The 12,475-nt window shown below is 43.2% G+C and overlaps 1 protein-coding gene across 1 annotated transcript; it reads left to right on the forward strand.

The window, feature by feature from the left end:
- The first annotated feature begins 351 nt into the window (after positions 1–351).
- LOC125516822 lies at positions 352–2,321 on the forward strand. The gene is made up of 3 exons (XM_048682124.1): positions 352–567; positions 1,097–1,630; positions 1,742–2,321. The coding sequence occupies exons 1-3, from the start codon at positions 352–354 to the stop codon at positions 1,886–1,888; spliced, it is 897 nt and encodes a 298-aa protein (XP_048538081.1). The 3' UTR covers positions 1,889–2,321.
- Positions 2,322–12,475: the final 10,154 nt, after the last annotated feature.

A 12,475-nucleotide genomic window follows, 5' to 3' on the forward strand; every position in this document is an offset into this window, starting at 1 on the left:
GCGCGCTCCTCGTGAACTTCACACACACGGGAGCAGTTGTGAGTGCAGGCCCTCGGAGGGGATCTCACCGGAGCAACTTGCCGTCCGCGGTCCAGTGGTCGGGGGACGGCCGAATCCATGGACGAAGAGCCACCGGAGCTGTCGAACTGCATAGAGAGAAGCAGCAGAGGAGGTGCAGGCACTGGTCGTCGGTGCCGCCGGAGGAGGAAGAGGGGCGGTCGGACCAGTCACCGGCGACCGGATCCACGACGGCGCAGGTCGGCTGGGTAGCGCGGTGGCCGGATCCGGTGCTGGTGGATCCCCAACAGCGCGGGGCGGCCGGCAGCGTGGCGCTTCTAGGCGGCCGGTGGAATGTGGTGGGGCAGCGGTGCGGCGCTGAGGAAGGAAGGCGGCGTGCCGCGGGAGGCGGGGCGGCGGGGCGAAGGCGCGGGGTGGAAGATGGGGCGGGAGGTGGGGCAGTGGCACGCGGAGGGAGGCGGGGCGACGGTGCGAAGGGGCGGGGGGAAAGGTGGGACAGGAGGTGGGCAGCGGCGGGTTGGCAGGAGGAGGCTGTGGGGAGCACGGGGAGTGAGATGAGTGGGCTGGTGGATAAGGTGGGGGTTGGGTTTTTTCTTCGTGGGTGGGGGTCAGGTGTTATCAGAATAAGGTGGGGATGTGCAGAATAAGGGTCTTAAGGAGTGTTATCATAATAGACCCACCCTATATATATAGGATGACACTATTCTAATCCAGGATTGGAATAACTATTTGGATCACGCAGCGCCTATATAGGAGCCGCAGGATGTTCCTGAACTAAAAAAAAGCAGAGCCCCCTCGTCCATCCACTCCCTCGTCCACCATCCACCACCCCCACCACCACGTCCACCGCCGAGCCACGCTGCACCTGACACGAAAACCAGCCGACGGGCCACCTCCGCCCCTGGATCCGGCCGCCGCGCCACCTCCGACCTCGGATCCGGCCACCGCGCCGCCGCCTCCCCCTGGATCCTCCCGCGGGGCCACCTTCTCCCCTGGATCCTCCCGCACCATCGCGCGCTGCCGATCCACTAGACCACCTCTCTACCTCGATTCTCGTGATAGCCCATCACCGCCCTAGCTCCGGCGAGCCACTGGCCCTAGCTATGGCGCCACCCTCCAACGCCTCGATGTGTTGCCCGGCACCAACCCCCTGCCTCTGGCGCGCCACCCTCCGCTGCCCCCACTGCCTCGATGCACCACCCTCCACCGCCCCACGGCCTCGACGCGCCACCCGCTGCTGACCGCTTGGCTCCGGCGCGCCACCTGCCGTCGCTCCCACCTGGACCCCGGACGCATCTCCTACAGCCGTTCCCTGCCCTTGGCCCCGACGAGCCTCTGTCGCCACTCATCCCCACAGCGCCTCTCTGCGGTCAGGCTTCCAAAAGCAGAGCAGATCCCATGCTCCTGCAAGTCAACTGCTACTCCCGCGACCGGTCAATCTCCACTAGCGCCTTTGCATCGTCTCCTGCATCGCGCAAAAGGTCTCCCCCTCACCAGCGATGGCAGCGGTGTCCGGGTCCAGCCCCGCTCACCTCCCCAATCCCCATCCCACTGGCTGACCTACAGCTGGGGAAGGTCTCGATCTGCAACTGGAGGAGATCTCGACCTGCAGGTACATATGCCCGAAAAGCTTGAACCTACTATGGATACTTGGTCTTCTAAATATAGTTGGGATTACAAGAAACACATGTAGTCACAAATTGTCATAGATGGCGGTGTCTAGTTTCAGGCGGCGACCATCAAGGATTTTTTCTGGAAAAGGCATTCCGTGCTGAGAGAGATGCCTCCATATCTTCTTGTGGGTATTTGCAAGTTGTCTTCATTCTGTTCTTGTAGCACAACCGCGAACCTGAGGAAAACTAGAGGTTAAGATTTCACGGCCAGGAGCTCGGTCACTTCTCAATCCCTATGTCCTATGAGCTGATTCATTTAGAATTTTGTTAGATTAACTAGCAAGCAATTTTCTACAAACTACAAAATGTACAGAGTAAACTTTGAGGCCGAGCACAGCGCGAGCTTCAGTTCATGGCAGTCACCCGGTCCCTACCAGCCTTATGCTATTGAATCAGACGCGCAACAGAGAATTTATTCAAAATTATAGAGATGTTTTATGTGTGCAACAAAAACAATGTTCACATTTCTTATGCGTGGAAAATCAAGAACTGATGCATTCCTCTGTTTGTATGCTCATGCCCTGGGGGCTTCGGATGAAAAGTACCTCCCAGTTGGGCTATGTCGCAGAGATATATAGACATTTTGGATTTTATTGATTTTAATAAAAAATGCATTTTTCTGTTGGTGCATGAAGCATGTCCATGAATATCTATCGGTTCTTTTTTGAACTTCCGTGAGTAGCTATTAGTGAATTGGTTGACATCTGAAAGATAATTCGCTGTGTTATTACTTTCGACACTTTCTCAGATTTTGAGATTTCATTTTGTGTATATAATAGAAAGAGAAACAAGTTCAAAAATAAGAATTGACAAGGTTCAAAAATATGTAACACGATAAAAAGTCCGTGTATGAAATTTGCATGCAGAAATAAAATGAAATCCATAATAAAGTTCATGTATAAAAAACTTGAAGTTCGCACAGAGTAAAGGGGTGCATTTCTGAAAAACATGTACTGAAAAGTACATGTTCTTGAATTCCTCATGCTTCTATGGTCGTCCCCGAGGAGTAAAAACATAGAGCCTACATGTAACATAATGATAATTTAAAAATTGTTCAAGTATTCTCCTCTAGGAACGTTGATGCATACAAATAAACCAAATTCGGGAGGTTGCAAAAAATCAAACCCGTCAATGAAAAAAATGTACCTAAAATGGTGAAAAGGTACTGAAAAGGTTAAAAAACTAGAAGTTTAAATTAAATGATGAAGTGGCTTGATGTTTATTAGAAAACTAGGATTTTTTCTGTTACTAAAAGAAACAAAACCAAGAAGTCCAAATTAAAAAAGAGGAGCAGTTCGATGTTTATACAAAATTCAAATTTCCTCGTTATTAAAAGAATGGAAACAAGAAGTTCGAAATAAAATAATGCAGTAGTCCGATGTGTAATAATGGGAAAATCCAAATCCGCTGACAAGAGGATCATAGGAAGTTTGAACAAAAAATAACAGAGCAGCTAAAAAATAAAAAGAGACACTTAGAAAAGTGGATATTTCACTGTTTATAAAAAATAATGAACATGATGTTCAAATTTTAAAAATAGAGAAGCTCAAAAAATCATAAATAGGGACTTTCAAAGTTTCTAAATTTAAAAACCCTGGAAGTTCAAATTTAAATAAACGGAAGGTCCAACATTTATTACAAAACTAGGATATTTCTGTTACTAAAAGAAATAATCAAGAAGTCCAAAGTACAAAAATAGAGAAGTCCGATATTTACCAAAAAAAGCTCAAAACTTTCATTGTTACTAAAGAATAAAAATGAAGAAGATCAAATAAAAAAAGGAGTAGTCGATATATATATGGGAAACTCAAATTCTTTCCATTCCTAGGAAAAATAAATATATGAAGTTCAATTTCTAGAGAAATGTTTGGTGCTTATTTAAAAACATTTTCTAAGAATAAGACTAAGAAGTTCAAATTGAAATAACAGAGAAGTTCAAAGTATATAAAAAACTTAGATTTTCTAAAAAGACTTTTGATAGGAATTCACGTGGTCGGCCCAGGGAAGTTAAAAAATTATTGTGGAGGAGGTTCACCGTGTATTTACATGTGCAAAAGTACCCAAAAAATGTTGTACACATCCAATGAACGGGTGAGGATTTACAAACAAAAATACGTGACAGAAGTTCAACGTGAAAACAACAAGCAATTCAACTACTACACCAAATGCGCTTCTGATGAGAATAAAAAACTAAAACCCTAAAAGGTTTGTTACAAGAAGTTCACGTCCTCCTCCCGGTGCAGTTCAAGATCTCTAGTGCGAGACGTGACCTTCAATTACAATTAAAAATAGGCAAAACGACGTTGTTTTTGTCATTTTTAGTACTGCTCTCAAACGGCAAAAAAATTGTAAGAACTATCTACACCAAAAAGCTGTTCCTATTTATAAGCTTTCCAATGGTATATTATATGCTACATTCCGATGTACGGTTTAAAAGTTTCACGTATACCAATTAAAACATGTTTTTATGTATTGAAAATATTCTTTTGAACCGCCATCAGTATGAAAAAATGATCAACACATGAAAGTTGTGTGTTTTCAACAGCTTTCCATCGGTATATCATTTTCTCAATTCCGGCAAGTGGTTGGGGAGTTATGGGTAAAGAACAATACGTGAAAAATAGAGTGAAGTTCAAAAAGAACTGCTCCAGAAGTTCAACCTCTTCACGAAGTGCATTTTCGGAGACACCTATTTTTCTCATGAAGGCAAAACACATGATCTCGGAAGTTTAGATTAATAACTGCGAGAAGTTCGCGTACTACACGGTGTGCATTTTGTATTAAAAAGGAATGAAAATGCAAAGCCTAAAGTTTTGTTGCTAGAAGTTCAAGTGCTTAACCCGAGAAAGTTTAAAAATTCTTGTGAGGGAGGTTGAACAAAAATACGTGACAGAAGTTCAAGGTGAAAACAACGAGAAGTTCAACTACTGCAAGGAATGCATTCACGTGAGAATAAAAGTATAGAAAAATAAAAGCTTAAAAGGTTTGTTGAAAGAAGTTCAAGTGCTCTGTCCGACGAGGTTCAAAAATTCTTGCGAGAGAGGTTCACCTTGTATTTCCATGATAAAAACAGAAAAAAGAAATTGTTTTTTGCATTTTAAAATAATTCTCTCAATCCACAAAAGAATTTCAGTTATTATTTGGGAGCAAATATGATTTCAGAAAGAAAAAAATTCAAATTATAAAAATAGAAAAACTTCATGTACTACATGGTATGTGTTTAATATGAGAAAAATGGATTAAAAGGCAAGGTCCAATTTTTTTGTTGTTATAAGTTCAAGTCCTCGGTCAGAGAAAGTTAAAAAAATATTGTGACAGAGGTTTGTACAAAAGGAATATCATTTGTGTAACACTAACGAATGGATGAGAAAATTACAAACGAAAATACGTCAAAGAAGTTCAATGTGAAAACAACAGGAAGTTCAACTACTATAGTGAATGAATTTGAGATGAAAAACTTTTAAAACCGTCGCGAGTATGAAAAAAATGATCAACACAGGAAAGTTACATGTTTACATCAGCTTTCCACCGGTATATTACTTGCTCAATTTTGGTGAGTGGATGGAGAGCTACGGGAAAAAAGCATGTGAAAAACAGAGTGAAGTTCAAGTAGACATGCCGAGAAGTTCAGGTTCTTCACGCGGTGCATTTTCGAAGAATCTGTTTCGCGATAAAGGCAGAACGCATGATCCCGCCATTTTCGAAATTACTTGAAAACGGCTAGGAATCAGAGAAAACCATCAACATGAAAAAGTTTCGCATTTTCCGTAGCTTTTCAGCGGTATATTATTTGCCGCATTCCGATAAAGTTTGTAGAAATTATGGCGAAAATATGTTTTTCGCCATTTTAGAAACTGAATTAAAACCGTAAAGAATTGGGAGAAACAATACATACCAAAACGTTTCGCATTTGTTTAAGCTTTCCAACGCCATATCATTTGCTGCATCCGGACGCACGGTTAAAAAATTATCTCGAAAATACGAACTCGGTAGGACTTGGACCATTTTCTAAATTACTCTTAAACCCTTCAAAAATAGAAAAAAAACTTTCAAGATGAAAAAGTAGCGCATTTTCATAAGCTTTCCAACGTCGTATCATATGCCTCCATTGGATTAGCCATTTAGAAATGACATCGAAAAAACGAACTCAGCTGTTCGGTTTACGAAATTTTACGTTTTTTCAAATTACTCTTTAACCATAGGAAATTAGAGAAAACTTTCAACATGTGGAAGGGGCAGTTTTGCAGCAGCTTTCCAACGCCATATTATATGCCTCATTCCGATAAACGGTTTAGAAATGCGATCAAAAATACGATTCACGTTTTTTGTGCGAAGAAAAAACGGTTTTCAAAATTGCTCTTAAACCACTTATATTTTGCCAAAAATTTAAGTTGGGTCATGATATTGGTGTCCATAGCTTTCCAACGGTATATCGCAAACCCCATTTGGGCAATGTTGGCGGAAGTTCAACCTAGTTCATAGGAAAGTTCAACGTACTACTAACGGGGCAGGTCAGGTTGTGATCAGAATATTATTCTGATCCCGTGATCAGAATAGTGTTTATGTGTGTGTGTGTATATATATATATTATTTTTTATTTTTTATATAGTGTGCGGATAACTTTAACTTTGAAAGATGGTCATTGGATGAGGCCAATCCGATGGTGCAGAGCTGGAAAATTTGAGCACTACTGGCCGTTGGATATCATCTAGATTCCACCAGATTTTGCCACATGTACAATCTAGAAGACTCTATGGTTGAACTTAAGCATAATGCACAAACCTCAAAACACAAGCACTTCGTCTTTGTTCTAGAATCTTCCGTATCATAATTGCCCAAGTGTTTTTCTACATGATTTGTTTTTACTTTATGCCTTACAACACACAATTCTATGAATCTTAAAATAGATTAGCTTTCTTATAAAAACTAGATGATTTTGAATGAAATGAACTATAAGAATTAAACGAATATCTACATCATGCATATATGACTCAAAGCTTACATGCTATAATGTGGTATTTATTCATAATTTGGTTGCCAAATCTCATGCGTGCAATGCACGCGTACCTTACTAGTCTAAATGGTGTCTCTGTGTGTGTTGTGCGTGTTAAACGCATTGTACGTAGTATATCATACTAGTCTAAATTGTCTTGTTTGGGTACACGTTAAGCTTGTTCTCCCAAAATTTCAAGTCGCGCCTTGTTATGCCGAAATTTCAAGCTAGCGTCTCTGTCTATCGTGCTGCGAACTCCCGCCTCTTCAACTTTGTCTCGTTGTGCTCCGATAACTCCCTCCATCTCAACCCGCGCCTTGCTATTCCAAAATTACAACGCGCATGAAAACTCCCACCTCCTGTGAAATCCCGACACGTAAAATGCCTGTGATACCCCTGAACCGAAAGAACCGCCTCAAATCGGTGGTGGTACTTTCGTAACTTACCCCAAATTTCGGACAAGCACGTCCCTAAGCCATGGTTCCCCACTCCCATCCCATCCGCCCACCCATTCATACACCAAGGCCAGCAAAACCCGCGAAGCCCCACACCCTCCTGCGTCCGCCACCCAGCCGGAGCCTCTTCCCCGATGATGTCATCCACAGCAACACCTCGATGTCCCTCATCCACCGTACTGGATGAGGATCCGTCATCGATCTGGTCGTCCCGCCGGTTCAGCCACCCCGTCCTCCACCTCCAAGGAGCTGCCCCGACGTTCCCCTCGTCTTTCGCGCCACCTCCATTCCCACACCGCTGTCTTCACCTGCACCACCAGAAGAGCATCATCATCACCGTTTCCTCGGATGAAGCTGCAGCCTAATCGGCGCCACCAAAGAGGTTGTACACTAATCGCCACATTTTCTTCTTGATTCGATCTCACGATGCTATCGGCGCTCGGTCCCGAGCCGACACGGCGCAGCTCCATCCACGCGGCGTCGCCGGCCACTTCCTCCATGGCGTCGCTTCCTTAGCAGCGACGTCCACATCAGTAGGAGCTGCTGCTGCTTTAGCTCTCGCTCGTGTTGCTGATGTGCTCTTGCTCTCGGTCCCCTGCCTGGTCTGCTCTTGCTCTTGCTCTTGCTCGCGCTGCTGCTCTCTCTCTTGCTCTTGCTCGCGCTGCTGCTCTCGCTCTTGCTCTTGCTTGCAATGCTGCTTCGATTTAGCTACACTTCAGTCGACTAAATTGAATTTTGGGTCAGTCGATTTTCAGGGGGTGGGGGGCTCGCCGGAGTTAAGGAAGAACCAGCCGCAACGGGGAGGAGGGCTTGCCGGAGAGGTACCCCACTACCTATCTTAGGGTTCAGGGTGGGGGGGTGATCGCCAGCGGTGGTGGGGTGGAGGCGTGGGGATCGCCGGAGAAAAATCTCAGCACGGGGGGGGGGGGCTACAGGGATGGTCGGGGCGGCGGCGGACCGGGGGGGGGGGGGGTTTTCCGGGCGGGCGGGGGGGGGCACCGCCAGCCGCGGGGGGCGGGGGCTGTTGTTTGACCGGTGGTGGCTGGTGGCTCAGGGGGTGGAGGTTGAAAATCAACTGAAGGCCCTTGATTTCGTATCCAACGGGTGCAAAATTGACTGACCAGAGATGAAAAAGTCAGTCGGCTGACTTGTAGCCTCACCACTAGTGCGTTCAGTTTCGATAGTAAAATTCAGTTTTGACAGCAAAATTCAGTTTCGACAGTTAAATTTAGTTTCGATAGTTAAGTTCAGAGATGAACGGCTGATGTATACATCTAGCACTTTGTGGTTATGTATTTTACGTCATCTATTGGAGATGCTATTAGAATTCCACTCAGGTTAACGTTGTCTCTCTTTTCCTACTTCAGCCTCGGCGTCGTACAACTCACGGGAGCTGCTCCAACGACGAAACCCTCCATCATAGCGGAGCAGTACCTCGGGCTCCATCTCCAGATGCCTAAGATCTTCTTCCCCTCCTCCGACAGCCAAGTCAGCCGGAGCATCCTCACCGGCCAACCCAATCACGCTGAGATCGACATGGCTTCGCCAAAGAGGTTGTACACTTCTTGTGGTTTGACTTAATCTCAACATGCTTCTTTGCATCCTGTGATCTTCCAATTCTTGTGAACCAAACACCCAGATTGGCAGAAATCCTGTGTTTTTTAAATTCTCTGTTTTGCACGTGCATTCCTATACTATTCATGTCTATTTCCTATCCCTGCATTGTTAGAATCCTCAAATTCAAACAAGCCCTTACACAATTACTTCTGTTACAGATATGTGTCAAAGAACACCTTGTGTGGTTTGTCCTGATCCTGCGGTGCTGTGTTCCACCCCAACTCAGCTGCTCCAACGACGGAAGGGTTCACCATAGCAGGGATCCGCTCTCCAGACTGTCTTTCGCCGCCTCAGATTTTCTTCCCTGCCGCCAGCAGCCACGACAACTGCATTACCATCATGAACTGAACAGATGACCTTGAGGACTACACGGGTCCGCAAGAGAGGTCACACTCTTCCGTGTCTGCTTATGTTATGCATCGCTTAATATGATGACATGCTACTTTATCGTCGTGTTCACCTATTAGACTCCGACTCAGGTCCAAACTTATGCTGAAACTTGAGTTTTTAAATGGTTGTGGGGTACATATTGGGGCAGGAATCAGTACTATCTGTCTACTATCTGGTTAATCTCGGGTGTCTACTATGAGTTTCATGTTGGGTGCAAACAAACATTAAAGGAGCCATTATCTGTATTTTTTAACTAAAGCTATTATCTGCCTGCTATCATTTGTTTTGGGTCTATCCACAATTTGCTACCATCACTCTGGATTTGTGCATGCACTCCTTACATAATCTCACTATGTTTTATTCCTATGCATGTCAGTTATTATACACAATGGAACTGAACATGTAGAGCAAAAGAGACGAGCCTTGCGTGGCAATAAAATTTCATGCAGACGTCGCTCCATGGTGGGCGCAAAGGCATCCCCCCCTCTACCCATTTTGGATCGTAATCAAGAGGAAGATAATTGTTCTGAGGGGGATTCAAAAGCATAAGACCACTCCTATTTACCCCATGAGGTCTTCGCTCTAACTTGGCATGCTGATGTTGGTAATATCATGCATATGGTGCCTTGCATTGCTTACTATATACATCAAAGATGTCATCTGCTTAGTTTAGACATGCTTTGTGTCAATGCCATATATTTAGTTTCTTTATCATATATGTGAATCATGAAATGCCATCTTGTTTAACCAGGCATCATATATGTGGATTTTGTAATAACACCCTAGTTAGCCAGTCATCTTATATGTGAATTATATCATGACATCATTTTTATTACGTGTTAAATTTGTCAACAATTTTAGTACATTCAATTACTCTTCCTGTGCATCAGCCATTCGGCACGGTCATGGAAAAAATCTGGAGTGGAAACAAGGTCTTCAGAACAGACAATGCTATCTGACGATGCACATGTCTTGCTGGTTACAAATAGCTCCACAGAGGAGGATTCAGAGACAGATGACCAGTCCTATTTCCCCCCAGAGGTGCATGCTCTAACTTGGCAGGGTTATGATGCTCATATCGTGCGTATGGTATCTTGTGAATGCCACCTGTTTAGTGTTTAATTACCATATATGTGAATTATGCAATGTCATCTTGTTGCAAGACATTATATATGTGAATTATGCAATGCTATCTTGTTACAAGGCATTATATATGTGAATTATGCAATGCCATGTTGTTTAGCCAAGCGTCATATATGTGAATTATATCATGTCGTCCTTTTTTGTATTTCTCATTGCTTTTGTCGACAATGTTTGTATATTCAACTGCTCTTCCTATGCATCAGCCATTTGAATTGGTGATGGAGAAATCTAGAGTGAAAACAAGGTCTTCAGAGCAGACAATGCTACCTGGTGAAGCAGATATCTTGCTGGTTACAGATAGCTCTTCAGAGGAGGATTTAGAGGCAGATGACCAGTCCTATTATCCCCCTGAGGTGTATGCTCAAACTTGGCAGGGTTATATTACTCATATCATGCATATGTTGTATTGCAATGCTTAGTTTTTACATCATATGCACGATATTGAATGCCATCTCCTTAGTTGACACATCATATATGCGATTGCCCTCTGCTCACTTCCTTAGTATATAAATCATATATTTGAATTATATCATGCCATGATGTTTACATAGACAGCATGTATCTGAATTATGGCATGCCAACACATTTTCTAAAGACATAATATAGTTATATCATCTCATCATGTTCACATAGTCATCATATTTTGAATTATGTCATTCTATCCATGAATTCCATCATGCCATCATGTTTCCATCGACGGCATGTTTGTGATTTATGGCATGCCAACCACTTTAATAGACACATCGTATAGTTATATCATGTCATCCTGTTTACATAGTCATCATATTTTGAAGTATGTCATTCTATCATGTTTAGTTAGCCATCATACATGTGAAATTGTGTCATGCTATCCTGTTTAATTAGCCATCATATATGTGAAATTATGTCATGTTATTCTATTTGGTTAGACAACATAAATGTGAATTATTTCATGCCCTGTTTTCTTCCCTACTATCCAATGCACCTGTCTATCTTACAATGTCTGTACATTCAATTACTTTTCTTGTTTATCAGCCATTTCAATTGGAGGGGGTGATGGCAGTATATGTGGGATTAAAAACACGGTCTTCAGAAAAGATCGTGCTACCTGTCAATGGAGATAGAACCACGATTGTACTTGCACAAGAACCAGCCCCACCACACATAACCTAGACTCACACAAATTGTACCCCTACCCAGTTGTACAGAGAACCATCTATACCCCTTCTAACCCCAACCCCAGCAGACAGTAACCCAGTTCCCGTTGACACAGCACTGTCTCCACCACAGAGCACCCAAACATGAGCAGTTAGCAAGGCAACTGCAGTTCCCAAAGCACGAGGACCACCACTCTGAACCCCAAGTCAACGCTTAAAGCAGAAGAAGAATTGTTCTCAGGTCAGGTTCCATAGCTATGGTTCATACTACTTTACTCTTGCATCACTGTATTTACTCATACCAACTAATTTCAAATTTGAAGAATGCAATTGAAACTCCAATGGAGCAATTGGTATGTTTTAAACATGTTTATTTAACGTGTTTGCTGTTGTAACTTGCTCTATGTTGATTTCAGTTTCAATTGAATAAATAGTTATATTCTCATGCCATGCACCTTACAAGTGTTGTTATTGCTGTGTAGTTTCCCACACTTATATTCTGTCTAAGCTACTTTGTCTTAAATAGATATGATTCGAACTGTATCTATCTTGATTTGGCAACATAAACTAGAATGATATAGACCATACAGTGACCATACTACATAGATATATGTTTGTTTCATGCTGTTATCCTGTCCACCTTACTACTGAACTGGTTTACCAAAACGAGTTTCATATACTACATTGTAAACCTGTGATGTGTTTGTTTGTTTCTCTTTTAGAATGCGGATAAAATATTGGAGAAGAGTACCCCGTTATGCAATGGTACAGGAAGTAATGCAGATAAGGTTCAAGATAGTGAGACATCCCTGTTGGTCTCCAAGAAAGTTGATAAAAACTATATTGAAGACACTGAAACAACCCCAAATTCCTGTCTTGATGTAGTGTTCGAGTTACTGGCTACTACTGCTGGCACCAGCTCTTTGAACTCGCTACCTGAATCAGTTCGGCTTCTTGAGTCTCAACTTCAAGTTGAAAGACATCGATCAGATGGTATGCGACAGGAAGCCGAAGGACTGAGCAAGTCCCTGCAGAATTCACATGCATACT

This window comes from Triticum urartu, chromosome 6 (assembly GCF_003073215.2).
Source record: "Triticum urartu cultivar G1812 chromosome 6, Tu2.1, whole genome shotgun sequence".
In the NCBI taxonomy this organism is placed as follows: domain Eukaryota; kingdom Viridiplantae; phylum Streptophyta; class Magnoliopsida; order Poales; family Poaceae; genus Triticum; species Triticum urartu.

Coding starts and splice junctions, on each gene's coding strand:
- LOC125516822 (XM_048682124.1), top strand. CDS start 352: ATGTGGTGGGGCAGCGGTGCGGCGCTGAGGAAGGAAGGCGGCGTGCCG. Junction 568..1,096: donor GGCTGTGGGGAGCACGGGGA/GTGAGATGAGTG, acceptor TCACCGCCCTAG/CTCCGGCGAGCCACTGGCCC. Junction 1,631..1,741: donor GAGGAGATCTCGACCTGCAG/GTACATATGCCC, acceptor GGCGGTGTCTAG/TTTCAGGCGGCGACCATCAA.